The sequence below is a fragment of the Podarcis raffonei genome, chromosome 2 (assembly GCF_027172205.1).
Source record: "Podarcis raffonei isolate rPodRaf1 chromosome 2, rPodRaf1.pri, whole genome shotgun sequence".
Taxonomy (NCBI): domain Eukaryota; kingdom Metazoa; phylum Chordata; class Lepidosauria; order Squamata; family Lacertidae; genus Podarcis; species Podarcis raffonei.
The window spans coordinates 120,973,835-120,991,945 of NC_070603.1; the positions used below are offsets into that span (position 1 = coordinate 120,973,835).

Genomic DNA, 18,111 nt, shown 5'->3' on the forward strand with positions numbered 1-18,111 from the left:
AGCCATCACCCTTCCAAGTTAGCAGATTTGCAATATGATAACCTCACATGTGATCTAAGGTTATACACTCACCTCTTACCTCCTTGAGAACAACAACCAGTTCATTTGTCAACTGGTTAAAACTCAGAGATGACTTTTCTTGCTTTTAATATAACCCCATGGAAAATCTCTGTTAAACCTTTTCACCAACACACAGGCATTCCCATTTCAGTGTGAGTTAAACCAATTATACCTAACGTGAAAACCCCTTTGCTTGGTGGAAAGGGCTCCTTCCTTCGAAGCAGCAAGGGGAGAGTTGCACCCTCTGGCAGGGAGTGCAAATGCGCCTCTTCTGGGACGCTGGGTGTTTGCACCCCGTGGCGGCTGTGGAAGGAGAGGGCTCTTGCCCATGGCAACCAGACATCTCTGCTTGCTGGCAAAAGGCTGGTTGCCTGCTGCGAAATGCACCCAGCAAGATTTGAACGCTGCTCCTCTGGTGGCTGCCCGCATCTTCCATGCAGCTACTGCGAGATGGCCCTGCAGTCCATTTGGAGAACGAAGCTTATTGTGCAGGTTCATGATTTGCAGCTGAGCCCCTGCACTGCAAGGGTCACAGCTGCCATGCCACCCAAGGGGCACGTCACAGCACTTCCACAAGCTTCCTGACCCCCCCCCCCGAAATGGAGACTTTAATTTCCCGGCAAAGGTAGAGCATGAAACTCTGAATCTCAGGGTTGTGGGTTTGAGTCCCAAGTTGGGCAAAAGATTTCTGCATTGGAGGGGGTTGGACTAGATGACCCTCGGGTCCCTTCCAACTTGATGAGTCTAGGATTTGCAGCCTCCTGATGTTTCCAGTTGAGGAATTGAATGGTGTACTGGTTCAAAGCTGTGGTGCGTGGATGTAGATCCCTAGCAGCGAGCGGGAGGTGAAAGATGTCAGGGAACGGCTGGACAAAGAGAAGAAGAAGAAGAAGAAGAAGAGAAGGAAGAGGAAGAAGAAGAGGGAGGAGGAGGAGGAGGAGGTTTGGACTTGATATCCCACCTTTCACTCCCTTTAAGGAGTCTCAAAGCGGCTAACAATCTCCTTTCCCTTCCTTCCCCACAACAAACACTCTGTGAGGTGAGTGGGGCTGAGAGACTTCAGAGAAGTGTGACTAGCCCAAGGTCACCCAGCAGCTGCATGTGGAGGAGCGGGGAAGCGAACCCGGTTCACCAGATTACGAGTCCACCACTCTTAGCCACTACACAACGCTGGCTCCCAGGAGTGGTGGGAGCCCCCAGCCAGGGAACCCCCAAGGCAAACCCCAGAAGAGCCTGGGGATTGGTGATGGAACACCAAGGAGAGGTCAGAGGGAGAAGTGTGGGAAGTGTGTGTCGGATGCTGAAGGGGCAACAGGGTTTAGTGAGCAGAGAGAGCCAGGGACAGAGAGCAGTTCAGACTCTGAGGCTGAAGCAAAGGAGGGGGATCAAGAGACTGCAGAAAAATCCCAGGGATCTCCCTCTCCGGCTGAGAAAAGCTCCCTTTCCTGTTCAAGAACATGCAGAAGTGATTATTGTTTATATTGATTGGACATATCGGAAGCATTTTAATTTCTATAATTTATCTTTCCCATTGTCTCTTTGAAGCTCTTTTCTGTTTCTTCTTAGTTTTTTCTTTCCCCCCCTCTTTCTTTACTTTTACTTTTCCTCTATGTTTTCATTTCATTTCATTTATTTCATTGAACTGCCCTGAGACCTCTGGGTTTAGGGCGGTATATTAATTCAACAAATAAATAATAGATGAAAACTTAGATTAACGTTGGCTAAAAAAAGAGTTTTGGTATTAAGTTTTGTATTTCTCTTTATAAACTCTAATAAAATTGGTTAAAAAAAATAAAAAATGTGCAGGATAATGAGGGCAGAACAGAGACCAGAACCATAGAAACATAGACAGCTACCCGTCTCCTCTTCTGATTCTCCTCTACGACAGGAATTAATTTCACCACTAACCTTGACTCCAACAGCCAAATTTCTCAGCAGCTTATTCCCCACATCTTTTCCAAAGAGGGCTTTAACTTAGCCCTAATTAGCCGAAATGAAAAGGGGATCTGGACCTGCCAAGGCAGATACGGAGGCTGGCTTGTCGACAGAGAGCTTCAAGAGAGGGTTGCATATCTTGAGCAAAAAAGAGGACAGCTCGAGCTACTGCCAGCCTGAGCGGAGGCAGGACCCCAGCTCTTTCCTGATCTTTGCTCCGATGGCCTCTCTGCTGTGGCGAGTCTGCTTCTAGGGCACAGCGCCCTCCCATGCTTGCATATGCCCCCCCCATTAAAAACTCCAAACCCGGACATTTCCTTTAAAATGAAAAAATCCACCTGGATGGGCATGTTGGCCCCCAAAAGAGTACATGTTCGGGTTTCCCCGGATATATGGCAACTCTGCTTTAAGACCCAGTGCCATTTCCTTCCCTCCTGTTTCGGAGCCTTCTTGCTCCAGCAGCGAGTTCTCAATTCCCTCCGAATTGTCTCAGGGGGCTTTGGGGGTCACCGCAGCCCCAGTTGCCCCCCTCCTCTAGGTCGGCGCCTTTTCTGATCATGGGAAAGCGACTGCCATGGCAAGCAGCGGAAATGGAAATCCACTGAACCTTATCTCGAGTTTAGGCCATGCTTGGCATAACTGGCCTTGTTGTTGCAACTGTGGACACATTTTGTGGCCTAAGCGATTGCTGATGCATCTTGCAGTTTGGCGGTGGGGATATCCTTCTGCAGACTTAGCAGGCCAAAGTCAGCTGTGTACGTGAGGGGATGGATTCAGAGTCTTGCCACCTCTGAATTATAACACTCAACTATGGCATAACAGTCAGGTATGGCGCTCCTGAGTTGTACCTCTTGGGTATCAGATACATGTTCTGTGTAAGCAGAGTGGCATGACGTCTGCAGAGGAGGACACTGTGTTGTGCCTTTCTTGTGGGGCACAGTGCTGACCTTTAAAACCCTAAACGGCCTCGGTCCAGTATACCTGAAGGAGCATCTCCACCCCCATCGTTCTGCCCGGACACTGAGCTCCAGCGCCGAGGGCCTTCTGGCAGTTCCCTCGCTGTGAGAAGCCAAGTTACAGGGAGCCAGGCAGAGGGCCTTCTTGGTAGTGGCACCTGGCCTGTGGAACGCCCTCCCACCAGATGCTAAAGAGAAGAACAACTACCAGACTTTTAGAAGACATCTGGAGGCAGCCCTGTTTAGGGAAACTTTTAATGTTCGATGCATTATTGTATTTTAATATTTTGTTGGAAGCTGCCCAGAGTGGCTGGGGAAGCCCAGCCAGATGGGCAGGGTATAAATAATAAAATATTATTATGATCCACCTTCCAGCTACCCTGAAGGAACCGGGCAGCTCACCTGCGTTCCTAATTGGCATAGACTCTTTTTGCTGTCCTACCTGCTGCTGATAGCGGACAGCAAGCTTATTGTTCTTAGAAACTGTCTTAGAGCAGAAACACCAGTACTTCAGTTCTGCTCTGCCTTAATGGAGGCAGCTCGTAGATGAAGGATAGTAGAGGAAGGAAAAACAAAGATGAATGAGGGTAATTATCCGTGCAAATTCCCCTCCAGGACATTTCACAGACACCCGCTGACCGCTGACCGTTAGGTCCAGTCACAGACGACTCTGGGGTTGCGGCGCTTATCTTGCTTTATTGGCCGAGGGAGCTGGCGTACAGCTTCCGGGTCATGTGGCCAGCATGACTAAGCCGCTTCTGGCGAACCAGAGCAGTGCACGGAAACGCCATTTATCTTCCCGCCGGAGCGGTACCTATTTATCTACTTGCACTTTGACGTGCTTTCAAACTGCTAGGTTGGCAGGAACAGGGACCGAGCAACGGGAGCTCACCCCGTCGCGGGGATTCGAACTGCCGACCTTCTGATCGGCAAGCCCTAGGCTCTGCGGTTTAACCCACAGCGCCACCTGCATCCCTTAAGGACTGGTAACTTGATGCTTTTAAAAAAAGAAAAGAAAAAAGAGGAAAGCTAGGAGTCCCAGGAAGTTCTGTTTCCCTCCTGGTCGAAACCAGCCCCTTTCCATTTTGCCAAGAGAAAGCCCGAGTGTGCTGTTCTATTTATTCATATATTTAGTTATTTCACAACATGTATACGTACATCACTTGATTAAAAAACAAAAAACTCGAAGTGGTTTACGTTCCATGCATCTGATGGAATGGCAATGCGCCCACCTAGTGTCACAAAAGTGACCAGTTTACTCACCTGGGTGACTGAGATCCTTGATCCGTGGCTTTTTCTATGCTGCAAAGGCTTCCCAGGTCATTTCAGTGATGGAAACAGACTGTTTTGTGTCTGTCTCTTTATAGCTCTGATCCCCCTCGAGTGGGATGAATGGGTGTGGCGTTTGCCCGTCCTTTTGAAAATGTCTGTACAGGGGCAGAGAAGGATTAATAGGGAGACCAATAGCAAAGCCCAGAGGCGGAGCCTACCTCTTTTTAAACAGTTGGGGAAGACAGTTGGAAACAGAGAGACCGTTAGTTCGGTTGGTTTCTTGTGGGTGGGGGCATAGGGGTCAGAGTGGGTTAGAGACAGAGAGAGGGAATTGGAGAGAGGGAATTGGAGAGAGGGAATTGGATTACAGTGGTACCTCGGGTTACATACGCTTCAGGTTACATACGCTTCTGGGAGATAGCTGTGATGAGCCTGTTGACGACTCTTAACGACTGCAATAGGTCTTACAGGAAAAAGCAAGGGGTGAGAAGGTGAAAAATGGAGAGACCTGGTCTGAACAAAGACATTGGATTCTTATCTCATTATACATGACAAAGCCATTTTCACCTTCTCACCCCTTGCTTTTTCCTGTAAGACCTATTGCAGTCGTTAAGAGTCGTCAACAGGCTCATCACAGCTATCTGCCAATCACCCATTCCCACCACCCTTCTGAGTAATACCCCTCCCCACCTTCTCACTATATAGAAGGATCTGGCAACTTCTGTTTCAGTGTATCTGAAGAAGTGTGCATGCACACGAAAGCTCATACCAAGAACTAACTTAGTTGGTCTTTAAGGTGCTACTGGAAGGAATTTTTTTTTTTGTTTAGGTTAAGTACAGACCTCCGGAACGAATTAAGTTCTTAACCCGAGGTACCTCTGTATTGTGTTTCAAAGTATTTAAAACTTGTTTACGTTCACAATAAACTGGAATCTTTGTTCATACGTTACAACCTGACTGAGTCTGAATATATTACTGGGAAAACCTGGTTGGTGGCAGTGGAAGAGAATAGACGTGGCGGCACAGGGGCAAGAGTCCGTGGAACGACCGGGGACTGTGTGTGAGCGCTACAGTGGGGCTCCAGAATTTGCCAAGCTTTATTTTTCTAATTAAAATAGCATTTTCTTAACTGTTTCGTATCCGTCTGCAAGAAACGGCAAGATTGCAAGAATTTCAGGACGTCCTTCTCTCTCTCTCTCTCTCTCTCTCTCTCTCTCTCTCTCTCTCTCTCTGTGTGTGTGTTTATTTACGTCCCTGCTCTTACACGCGCCCCGTGACTTCCTCAGGGGTGGTTTCTTAGAAATCACCGGCTTGCATTTTCGACCCGGGAAGTAGCCAGCAGGAGGCAGAAAAGCGTCACAGACGGAGGTAAAGTTGTAAATAGGAACTGCTAAGAAATAGCAGAGCGCGCGAGCACGCAGGTATCCCCCAGGGAGACACCCATGCAGCCTGAGATGTCCCGGTTCTTGCCCGGATTCTAGTGGCCGCGAGTTCCCCGGGCTTCTTAGAGAGGATTGTGCAACGCGAAGCTGCTGATGGGTCTGCGCAGGTGGCCCGTCTGGCGGCTGCCGCTGCTGCTGCTGGGATCTGCTTCCTTCCTGCTGGGGGGCTGCGCAGGTGAGCGGCTTCTTCGGGGGTTAAATGTCGACCCGGGAACAGAATTGGCACCAAGTACACGTGTGTGTGTGTGTGTGTGTGTGTGTGTGTTTGTCCGCACACCGTCCCACCATCTCGTCCTCTGTCGTCCCCTTCTCCTTGTGCCCTCCATCTTTCCCAACATCAGGGTCTTTTCCAGGGAGTCTTCTCTTCTCTTGAGGTGGCCAAAGTATTGGAGCCTCAGCTTCAGGTTCTGTCCTTTTAGTGAGCACTCAGGGCTAATTTCCTTAAGAATGGAGAGGTTTGATCTTCTTGCAGTCCAAGGGACTCTCAAGAGTCTCCTCCAGCACCATAATTCAAAAGCATCAATTCTTCGGCGATCAGCCTTCTTTATGGTCCAGCTCTCACTTCCATACATCACTACTGGGAAAACCATAGCTTTAACTATACGGACCTTTGTCTGCTTTTTAAGATGCTGTCTAGGTTTGTCATTGCTTTCCTCCCAAGAAGCAGGCGTCTTTTAATTTTGTGGCTGCTGTCACCATCTGCAGTGATCATGGAGCCCAAGAAAGTTAAATCTCTCACTGCCTCCATTTCTTCCCCTTCTATTTGCCAGTGGCCATCGTCTTCGTAAGCAACTTACACCATTTTAAAAACAACAACCATAACATTAAGTTGGATGAATGAAAAAGTTAACAAAGGCCGTAGGATAAATTCCAGCCAAACAGCAGCGAGAAAATACAATATTGTTTTGGCCGCAAAATACAAATAACATCCAGCGACATCACCCTAATTTGTAAAGCTGTCTGGCGGAAGAGATAAGTTTTTGCCTGGCATTGAAAGATGACGGTGCCAGGCGCTTTTTGATGTCCCAGATCTGGCTGGGCTCTGCGGAGGACGCCCAAAGGAATTCAGGCAGGAACGCAGGTGCATGTTGACTTTTCACGATATGCAAGGATTCAATTGCACGGCTGGGTTGCATTTATTGGTGTCTGTGTATTAATTGGCTTCCTGGTGGGCGAAACGGTTGTGGTAACAGGTACATTTCTGCATCTCTTTTACCTCTGGCCTCACTATTTACCCCCCTAAAAAACACCTCCATGTGTGAACACACAAACACAAACCGCTCAGGAAAACAGTTTCTTCACCTCCTACATTAAATGCTATTTCTTGAAGCTTGTGGCATAAAAAAAGCTTCTTAATTTTTCAGGTGTCACAAGACTCTCTTTCCTCTTTGGTAAGTTTCAATTTCCAGGGTTAGTTGGATAGGCTCCAACATTGGGCGGGGGGTGGGGGGAACAATGCAAGTTGTAGTTTTAAAAACGGATTTTAAAGTTGTGTTTTAAACCTCCCCTCCCTGTGTCCTCTGCCCCGGCGTGTTGCAGTCTTGATAACAACCACAACTGCACCCACCTGGTACAGCGACATTAGGTGTAGTTTGGCTCTTAATTTGAAGGGAAAACAGCAGATCGGCAGAATAAAAAACAGGAAATGTCGAACCTTCCCCTGTACCACAATCTTCAAGCTGAGCTTATCAGCGACAACACCGAGCTGAAAACTTCTGCTTTATGTTTGTCCTTGCGCAATATCCGTTTGGGGCAAACAAAGAGGACTAGAAAGTTTGTCACTATTTTGTGACATTTTAGTTGGTGGTAAAGCAAAATGTGCAGAAAACAGACGGCTGAATAAAAGGCATTGCCCAGCATTGCAGTGCTAACTTCTCTAATATTATTCATTACCTTTTTAGATTCTTTTTCCCCCAGAGAAGGGACCCAAAGCAACTTGCAAAGCGCTATGGCCATCAAAATAAAGTACAAAAGAACTGCTCTTTAATCCGATGGTCATTGGACTCAACTGACATTTGGGTTGTTTTTTTACTTTTGATGTGATTGTGCCAATTTTCTTGCATGTGTGCTGTTCACGGTGATATTTTTTATTAGAGAGTGCATGGAACTGCAAGGAACATACACAGGCCCACACGTGAATTATGGCTAAAATACTGCATTTCTTCAAGTCAGCAAAGAGTGACAGCATTGATAGTTCAGGGTTTGAGCTCCATGTTGGACAAAGATTCATGGATCATAGAATCATAGAATCTTAGAGTTGGAAGGGACCCCAAAGGTCATTTAGTCCAACTCACTGCAATGCAGGAATCTCAACTAGAGCACCCATGACAGAAGGCCCTCCAACCTCCGCTTAAAAACCTCCAAGGAAAGAGAGTCCACCAGCTCCCGAGGGAGACTGTCCCACTGTCAGACAGCTCTTACTGTCAGAAAGTTCTTCCTGATATTTAGTCAGAATCTCCTTTATTGAAACTTGAAGCCATTGGTTTGAGTCCTACGCTCCAGAGCTGGAGAAAACAAGCACGCTCCATCTTCCATGGGACAGCCCTTGAGATATTTGAAGATGGATCTCCTATCTCCTCTCAGTCTCCTCTTTTCCAGGCTACTCAGCTCCTTCAACCATTCCTCATAAGGCTTGGCTTCTAGACCCTTGATCATCTTAGTTGCCCTCCTCTGTGTGGGATGTGAAACACAAGAGCAGTCAAGTACAACATTCCTAGAGTGAACATGTTTACACATGGGGAGGAATGCTTATCCAGCCAGCAGGTAAGCTTCCTGTTTCCTTCTGGGCTGGGACAGACTTCCTCTGCATGTGACTAGAGGTGGGCGTGGCCTCACCTGAGCAGGTAACGACAAAAGCACAGGGCAGGGCAGCCATCTTTCTCTCTCTGACTACTTTTGTTGAAGAAGCAGCATCTGCTTAGCCAAAGATGCTCTCTTGGCCTCCAGCCAAGAGAAGACAAAGGGACTGTCTCCTTATGGGATAGTCTCCAGGTGCATGTTACTTTTCTAAGCTAAGTTTGCCTTCTGGGATCCGATTGTGAACATAATGTGAGCGAGTAAACTCTTTTTATACTTTTATAGAAGACTGTGTTGTGTCTTATCTTTTATGAGGGAATAACGGGAAAATACCAGAACGGTTATTATAGAGGCTTTAGCAAGCCTGAGCAAACGCATCCGCCGTGAGTTTAAAAGGGGGAATGTTTCTCTGCTAAATTGTGAACTTTTTTACACAAGTTGGAAAGGCTATAATCAAACAATATATCCTCTCCTGCATCCCTGATCATTCCCCCACTCTGCGCATGTTCTAGCTTGTCAACATCCTTCCTAAATACTTAGAAATCTTTAGCTGAGCTTCCTGCATTGCCAGGGGTTGGACTAAATTGCCCTCAGAGATACCTTCATTTTATGATTCTACTGGAGCCCTAATTCTGCCCCTCTCTGTCTTCCTTTCCAGGCTCCTCCTCGCACTCCTTGCGCTATTTCTACACGAGGGTGTCTGAGCCTGGCCAGGGGCTTCCCCAGTTCACCGCTCAGGGGTCCGTTGATGACCACATCTTCATTCAGTACGACAGTGACAGGAAAAGAGCCCTTCCTCAGGTGCCCTGGGTCCAGAAGGTGGGGCAGGACTACCCCCATTACTGGGACAATATGACCCAGATCTTTCGGGACGCTGAGGAAGTCTTCCGAGTCGTTCTGGAGAGTGTGCAGCGTGACCACAAGCAGAGCACAGGTGAGTGGGTGCTGCAAGGGGCAGCGAGTCCCCCTCCCCAATATTTATCCCTCCCCTGGTCAGGAAATGGGGAGCAGGGGGACGACAACAACTGGGAGAAAAGGAAGGAGGAGCTCTGTTCTGCACAGAAGCTCCTTCTCCCTCCATGCACCAAGCAGTTTGACTGTAACCTTAGCAGCACCCAAGTGACCTCCCTGGGGTGCAAGCCTGGGCAGTGTGTCTGGAGGTCCTGTGCTGCTCAGACAAAAAGACCCCCCTCTCGGCCTCGCCGACGTGCTCCAAAGGAAAGCAGAGCAAAACGTTTGGTACCAACTGAGCTGCAGGAGTTGCCCGAAGGAGGCGTACAAGGCGCCATCCAACCATCCTCGGGACTTCACTCTGGATTTATGTAGAGTTTGCTCCTGAGAGCCTTTTCTTCTCCTGAAGTCAGTAGAGGTTTAGAAACAGAGTTTTCCTTCTCCTCGATGGTCTCCCTTCCCTGGTGGACGAGCCCCATCTGCCCCTCACTTCTCTCTGCGACATGTGCAGAAACTGCCTTATTTACGGTTGGCCCCACACTTGGTCAGGGATGCGGGTGGCGCTGTGAGTTAAACCACAGAGCCTAGGACTTGCCGTCAGAAGGTTGGCAGTTCGAATCCCCGCGACAGGATGAGCTCCCGTTGCTCGGTCCCTGCTCCTGCCCACCTAGCAGTTCGAAAGAACGTCAAAGTGCAAGTAGATAAATAGGTACCGCTCCAGCGGGAAGGTAAACACAGTTTCCGTGCGCTGCTCTGGTTCGCCAGAAGCGGCTTAGTCATGCTGGCCACATGACCCAGAAGCTGTACAGCGGCTCCCTCAGCCAATAAAGTGAGATGAGCGCTGCAACCCCAGAGTCGTCCGCGACTGGACCTAACGGTCAGGGGTCCCTTTACCTTTACCACACTTGGTCTCATCTGCTCGATCCACCGGGGCCTGTCTTTGCATGCAGGGGAAGCCCCTATTTACACTTGCCTGTAAATCCCACTGAAATCAAAGGGACTTGCTTCTGCATGGACAAGTACAGTCATACCTCAGGTTAAATATGCTTCAGGTTGAGCGACTCGGAAGTAACGGAAGCGGCGAATCGCAACCCACACACGCGCAGACACAGGTTGCGTTCGCTTCAGGATGCGAACGGGGCCCTGGAACAGATCCCGTTCGCATCCAGAGGTACCACTGTACATAGGATTGCACTGTCAGAACTTGAGTGACGTTAAACTTGGAGGTAAACAGAAAATGTTCGTTGCTTTCCATGGGGGAAAAATGTTTTCAATCCTCAGCATCTCCAAGTAGGGATGAGAGAGATTCCTGCCTGAAAGCAACTGCAAGTAAAAACTTGGTGCTGATGATGCTTAGCTAGAGGAACCAACAGCAGGGTGGGAGGGAGTTGTGTAGCCCCAGGAGCTGAGAGTCAGCCGTTGATGGGTGGGAGCCACCACCGAGAAGGCCCTCTGCCAGGTTCCCTGTAACCTCACTTCTCTCAGTGAGGAAACTGCCAGAAGGCCCTCGGAGCTGGACTTAGACTCCTAGAATCATAGTTGGAAGGGACCCTGAGGGTCTTCTAGTCCAACCCCCTGCAACGCAGGGATCTTTCTCCCACCGTGGGATTTGAACCCACAACCCTTCAGATTAAGAGTCTCGCGCTCTACCGACTGAGCTATCCAGTCTGCCTCTTTTTCCCGAGGTTAAAAATAATCAAATCTTGGATTTAAATAAACATTCACATTATCAGCATCAGAAAATGTTTAGTGAAATATGATGGTGTATTTACTTTTATTTTTATGTTTTTAGGTTTGATGCTATGTTATTAATAACTTTTTCTGTTAAGAGATAGCAAAGTGGGTGAAAATAGAAACAAACCAGAAGCCCAAGGAGAGGGAGGGAGGAATATATAGTAAATGTTAAGAATTTGAGATGTATGTAATGAATGAATTATTTTTAAAAATATAATAATAATAATAATAATAATAATAATAATAATAATAATAATAATATCTTTGCCAAACCTCTTCTGTGGGTTTGTGGGGGTTTCACCTGCTCCGGTCCCCCAATCTCTCTCCCCTGTCCCACTGACCTCTCGCCCCTTCTCCCAGGCCTGCATACCTGGCAGGTCAGGTACGGCTGCGAGCTGAGCCAAGAGGGGCGCCAAGGAGCGTATGAGCAGGAAGCCTACGATGGGACGGTCTACCCCGACCTTGACCTGGAGTCTCTCTCCTGGATGGCAGTCGAGAGAGGAGCCCAAGTGAGCCAGACTGGAAACCAGACTGTCTCTGTGATGGCTTACGTGGGAAAGGAGGACTGCATTGCGTGGCTGCGGAGATACCTGGACTACGGGAAGGAGGCTCTGCTGAGGACAGGTGGGTGTTTGTGTGAGGGCAGGTGCAGGGAGATGGGAACAAGACTTGTGTTGAGTTGGGTGTGTGTGTGCTGAAATTCCTTCATATTCTACCCAGCATAAACCCATCTTAGACCGCACTGCAAAGCTGATGGGAGCCAAGAGCTGCCTAATAATAATAATAATAATAATAATAATAATAATAATAATAACAACAGCAGCAGCAGCCTGGGGGTGGCGGAGAGGACACACTTCTAGAATATTTATCCCGATCTTTTGAAATAAATAAAGAATCTCAGGAACCAAGAGGACAAAAACTTAAATGGGGAGTGGGGAGAGAATATAATTTATTTAGCAGACTGTTGCAAGCAGATGAAAACATTAGCAGGAATCTCACTTGTCATGTAACAAATTCTATAAAATATAGATTATAGAAAAATATGCAGTTGTAAATGTTGACAATAGGACCTATGGAGGGGATGGGGGGAGATCTTGAGATTCAGAGTAATCTCTATACATGGATACACATCTGGATTCTTATAATTTTATATTTGTAAAATCAAATAAAAATGATTTTTTTAAAAATGAAATAAATAAAGAACTCAAGCATAGTGGAGACAGACCTGACCAAATTTTCTGCTTGAAAGGGTATAAATCTCTCTTCTTAATGTTGAGAACCTTCAGGCTGGATATATCAGAACATGTGCAGACTGCCACGCCTTTGAATTATCCAATTGAATTATGCAATTATTTGCACCACCCCGCCATTAAATAAAAGCCTCGGCCCTATGGAAAGTCATAAAAACACTAACAATGTATTTTATGGCTTCATGTCTTCCTGAAATTCTTGCTGGACCTGCTGGTTAACTCTTATGTGGCCTCCATTCCAAGGAGTTGAGGCCTTTTGTAATGTGGAACATTATTGCAGTCACCCAATGATTCATGTTTGGCCAGATATGAACGGGCTGAGGTTCAGAGCTTTCCTGTAAAATTGGTTAGAGAAAAAACTCAGATCACTTACTTTCTGTGCCTTGGCAATAAACTGCAACCACATACACATGCTCAGACACCATTTCATAGTTAGATTTTGTACTTTTGTAGCTTAGATAGTAGTTATAAACCTGTCTTCATTTTGCTTCATTTTGCTACTGTAATTGCTGCTTCGAGACCCAGATTATGTAAGTAAACACTACTTTTATTTCTTCACAAATCAATGTGTGTATGATTGCTTTTAAGTGGGGGAGAAGAGGGATAATACAGTGGTACCCTGGTTCTCAAACTTAATCCGTTCCAGAAGTCTGTTCCAAAACCAAAGTGTTCCAAAACCAAGGCACACTTTCCCACAGAAAGTAATGCAAAATGGATTAATTCGTTCCAGACTTTTAAAAACAACCCCTAAAGCAGCAATTTAACATGAATTTTATTATGTAATTAGACCATTGATCCATAAAATGAAAGCAATAAACAATGTACTGCAGTCACACAATCAATCAATCAATCAATCAATCAATCAACCAGTAGCTGAACTGGGTTCCACACAGTCACAAAAACCAAACAAAAAAGCCACCAAAAAAACACAAAATAAATTGCAAAAACAGACAGACCTTAGCATAACATTCAAAATGTAAGTGTGGCACTCAAATCAGAAGTGTAACACTCAAAACGGAGCACGTTCGGCTTCTGGAAAAAGTTTGCAAACCGGAAACTTCCGGGTTTGGAGCATTCGGGTTCCGTGTTGTTCAACTACTAAGCCATTGGAGAACCAAGGTACCACTGTACCAGGAAAATCCACTCTGCCTGAAAGCATCCTGGATTATTGTTTCTAGAAGGTTAAAGCAACCTTATCTTAGCTTCTAAGTTTAAATTGGCAAAGGATGGTACTCTGCTGATCTCACTCACATGAGGGAGGATAATAACTAAACTATACATCCTGTCCTATTGTTTAAATCCATTTACTTGCTCATCCTTTACATTTCCAACACTTATTTAATTTAGATTTATACATTTTTGCCAACTTATTGTTAGATAACATCGATACATCATTTTCATATCATTTTCTCTTAGACCATAACATGCTGTAAATTTTATATTAATATTCCACACATTCTTAGTCAAATACAAGAACCATCAAACATTTCTGGTGAGACGCTTGGACACTGCCGTATCCCATATATTTTCTGATATCTTCAGGGGTATTTCAGACCGTTTCTTCCATTCATGCTGTGGTCAGTAAGGAGCTTGCACTGTCCATGTCCATGTCCATGTCCATGTCCAAAGATAATAGGGCTGGGGCAGGATTTGGAGGATCTGTAATTGCAGATATAATGGGGAATACCCTATTCCAAATTTATTTAACATGGGGGCATTTCCGCCAAATGTGAATAAATGAACCAAGTTTTCCACAACCCTTCCAACATAAAGGGAAAAGGGAGGGATTAATTTTTGCCAGCTTGACAGGAGTGTGGGGACATCAGAGGAGGACACGGCCTGCTTGCCTCTGAGGAGGCCTCTGTCATTTCCCCAGAGCCTCCCGTCGTGAAGGTGACAAGTAAGGAGGACTCCAAAGGCCCGGCCACCCTCGTCTGCCGAGTTTACGGCTTCTACCCGAAGGAGATCAATGCCTATTGGAGGAAAAACGGAGAGGCCTGGGTGCAGGATACCTTCCGCAGAGTTGCCGCCCCCAATTCGGACGGGACCTACCATGCCGTGCTCAGTATTAAAACCAGCCCCAAGGAGAGGAAACATTTCCAGTGCCACGTGGAGCACGAAGCCCTCCCCAAACACCTGGATGTGGCCTGGCAGGAGCCTGGTGAGAGGCAGCAGGGAGCAAAGGCTTATGGGAGGTGAATTTTCACCTAGGGAAGGAAGAGGGACAGCACCAGGGAGCTGGCAGCATCACAGCTGATATTGACAACCTCCAATTGGAGACAAACGTTTCCTATTTGCTGAGATGATTGAGGTCTCGTGCAAGCCTTGAGAGGTGATGAGATGGAGGGGGGCTCTTTCTTAGATGATGATGATGATAATAATTTATTATTTATATCCCATCCATCTGGCTGGGTTTCCCCAGTCACTCTGGGTGGCTCCCAACAGAATATTTAAAATGTGATAAAGCATCAAACATTAAAAACTTCCCTAAACAGGGCTGCCTTCAGCTGTCTTCTAAAAGTCAGATAGTTGCTTTGTTCCTTGACATCTGATGGGAGGGTGTTCCACAGGGTGGGCGCCACTACCGAGAAGGCCCTCTGTCTGGTTTCCTGTAACCTCGCTTCTCTCAGCGAGGGAACCGCCAGAAGGCCCTTGGTGCTGGACCTCAGTGTCCGGGCTGAACGATGGGGGTGGAGATGCTCCTTCAGGTATATTGGGCCAAGGCTGTTTAGGGCTTTAAAGGTCAACACCAACACTTTGAATTGTGCTCAGAAACGTACTGGTTACCTCCCCGAATCCCTCTGAATTTCACGAGCTCCCAGGTCCTCCTGTGGCCTCCCCCGTAAGAGGAAATTTTTGTTCTGGGTTCTCCGTCAGTCATTTCTCTCTTTTCTTCTCTTCAACCTTCAGCGTTTGACAGCTGGCTTCTAATTCTATGCATTGTGGGGGCTGTAGTCCTTGTTGTCGGCATCTCCGTGGGCATCAGTAAGTACCACGTACCCTCCAAGTTTCCCGATTTACCGAGGACAGTCCCAGAATTACGAAAGCCACACCGGCTTCTGATAGGATCGCAGAATGTCCCAATTTTCCCTGCCGGTGCTGCTGCCATTATGCTTTGCTAGGAGGATTAGTCGAGGGAGCATCCCATAGCCTCTCCGTGGTTGCCGCTGCCAGCCTCCTTCCTCGGGCAGCTCATTGTGGCTGCTGGAGAGCAGGCAAGGAGGAGAGAATCTGCCACCACCAAGGCACAGCCCTGCACATGATGCGCCAGCTCTAAGGGGCAGATAAGAGGGTAGGGCCGCCCCAGGCAGTAGATCGACCAAATAATAAAATAAAATAAAATTTTGATTGAAGGGTTTTCTCAGGACAGTGGAGGGCAGTGCGTCCTCTTAGTGTGGTTGTGGTGGCACTTTTCCGGAAGGAAGGGTCAGAGGCAGCAAGGGTCATGTTTGAGGAAATCAGGTAGTGCTTGGAATCTGGAAGACTTCCTACCTTTACTAATGACAGGTTCCTGGGGTGTCTGCCAGGATCTTTCCCCAGGTCCTTCTCCACAGGAAAGGGTGAGACTGGACAATCTCTGTTTCATCCCTTTCCGTCCTGAAGAATCGTTGTCATGAGTAAAATGACTAGAGGCTTCAGAATCTATAACCCACTTGTTTGACTAGGTCTCACAACTGTTCACAGTTAAGCTCTTTACTTATGAAAGAAAACTTTTCTCGTTGTTCCTTTTCATTTGGCCACTTAAAATGTAGGGGATTTCTGTGACTTTTGGGCTTTGCAAGCCTTGGCTGTGTGCCCTCCCTTGTGGCAAGTGAAACTCATAATTTGATTCTCTCTCTGCAGAGATGTGGCAAAGACACTAAGCTGTGCCAAGTAAGTGAGATGTCCCTCTTTGCGAGTTTTTCCTCTGGCATGGAACAGGCCTAGGGTGGGAGACGGGCATAAGGGAGGATTTGTTCAGGGCCTGTGTGAACTTGAAACAGCACAAGGTCCCTGTAAAACTGGAGACAGAAAATAAAATACTCTAACGGAAAGGTAACGGCATTTAAACCTCCCATACTCCCAGAAAACAGAAGCTTACGTTAAGGGAAAATTGAGAGAGGGGCAATTCACAGTATTCTGTCCTTCACCAGAAGCAGTGAAAACAGACCTTCTGCTGGCCTGTATGTCTGAAACTGCCGTCGCACACACCTGCATAGGACCACCTCCCTTATTTCCTTCGACTGCCTTCTCCAAAACTCACCTTCCTCTGCAATGTATTTGGCTCAGGCCTGCTCATGCCAATGCCCTACTGCTGGCTTCCCCAACCTGGTGCCCTCCAAATGCTTTTGGCCTCAGCCAGTGAGGCCAACAGGGAGAGATGAAGGCAGTGTGAGTCTTCAGCAGCTTTAAGCAATGTTTATCCAGTCTGCACGGGACAGGATGGAGTTGCTGTTGGATCCATCCATCGACCTCTGATGATTTAGAAGGATTGGGTCCAGCATCATTTTCACTGTGCGTGTGTGCCGGTATCCTGCAACGGAGTGAGCTCCTGTTGCTCGGTCCCTGCTCCTGCCAACCTAGCAGTTCGAAAGCATGCCAGTGCAAGTAGATAAATAGGTACCACTGCGGTGGGAAGGTAAACAGTGTTTCTGTGCACTCTGGTTTCCGTCACGGTGTCCCGTTGTGCCAGAAGCGGTTTAGTCATGCTGGCCACATGACCCAGAAAGCTGTCTGTGGACAAACGCCGACTCCCTCACCCTCAAAGAGAGATGAGCACCACACGCCATAGTCGCCTTTGACTGGACTTAACCGTCCAGGGGTCCTTTACCTTTAGGTTGTCTAATGGAGGGAAATGTGTAGAAACCAGTGGTATGTATGTAATTGCATGTCATGCTATGCAGCAAAGGGAGCTCCTTTGCTCTGGAGCAAAGCTCAGGAGGCCAACGCTTCTGATGTGTTGGTTGGGTAGCCACCCCACTCCCACCCGACCCCCGTCCATAACAAGCCTCACTTGGATACTTTTGCCCAGAAGGTGTCCTTTTAATCTTTGCTTCCTGTACATTTCACGTGCGTCTTGATCATGCCCAGGGATGGAGTCCTCTGCAAGGGGAGTTGGGTTGGACTAGATGTTCTGACTGTTATTCAGATGCCCCCATCCCTTGCCAGCTTCACTGTGCTCAGTTAACCTGACACCCTCCTGTGTTTTTTTCTGAAACAGGTATGTGGCCTGGAAGAGCAGCAGAAACAGAGGAACCTCTCTGACATGGGTAGATCGCCCTACTCATGAGGAGCTATTTTGCCTGCCCAATGGCAGGACAGCGAATAAGAGAGAGCCTTGTGTGGACAGTACGGGGCTGTTCAAGGAAGAGACACAAGCTGAAAATCCTAAGAAGCTCAATTGGAGAATTCCAGGATGGGCCTCAGGACACCAGATGGAGGAACCTGTTTAAAGGATTGTATCAAGCCAGCAAGTTGAAAAATACCGTATTTTTCGCCCTATAGGACGCACTTCCCCCCCCAAAAAATGAAGGGGAAATGTGTGTGCGTCCTATGGGCGAATGCAGGCTTTCCCGGGCTTCCTGCAGCTCTGCGCCACCCTCCGGATCCCGGCGCGAAGCCGCGCGGGGCTCCGGAGGGTGGCGCAGAACTGCCTGAGCTCCAGGGCTTCTTGCAGCTCCGCACCACCCCCCGGATCCCGGCGCGAAGCCACGCGGGGCTCCGGAGGGTGGCGCA

General features: G+C 47.6%; 1 protein-coding gene across 1 annotated transcript; it reads left to right on the top strand.

The window, feature by feature from the left end:
* The first annotated feature begins 5,462 nt into the window (after window positions 1-5,462).
* LOC128409456 (DLA class I histocompatibility antigen, A9/A9 alpha chain-like) lies at window positions 5,463-17,643 on the top strand. Its single transcript, XM_053379965.1, has 7 exons — window positions 5,463-5,840; window positions 9,120-9,395; window positions 11,507-11,770; window positions 14,273-14,557; window positions 15,307-15,381; window positions 16,240-16,269; window positions 17,597-17,643. Exons 1-6 carry the CDS (start codon window positions 5,759-5,761, stop codon window positions 16,257-16,259), a joined length of 1,002 nt encoding a protein of 333 aa, XP_053235940.1. The 5' UTR covers window positions 5,463-5,758; the 3' UTR covers window positions 16,260-16,269; window positions 17,597-17,643.
* The last annotated feature ends 468 nt before the right edge of the window (window positions 17,644-18,111 follow it).

Bases quoted from the DNA above. Each gene is read 5' to 3' on its own strand.
- LOC128409456 (XM_053379965.1), top strand. From the start codon at position 5,759: ATGGGTCTGCGCAGGTGGCCCGTCTGGCGGCTGCCGCTGCTGCTGCTG. The intron at 5,841-9,119 runs GTGAGCGGCTTC...CTTCCTTTCCAG, and splicing joins CCTGCTGGGGGGCTGCGCAG to GCTCCTCCTCGCACTCCTTG. The intron at 9,396-11,506 runs GTGAGTGGGTGC...CCCTTCTCCCAG, and splicing joins TGACCACAAGCAGAGCACAG to GCCTGCATACCTGGCAGGTC.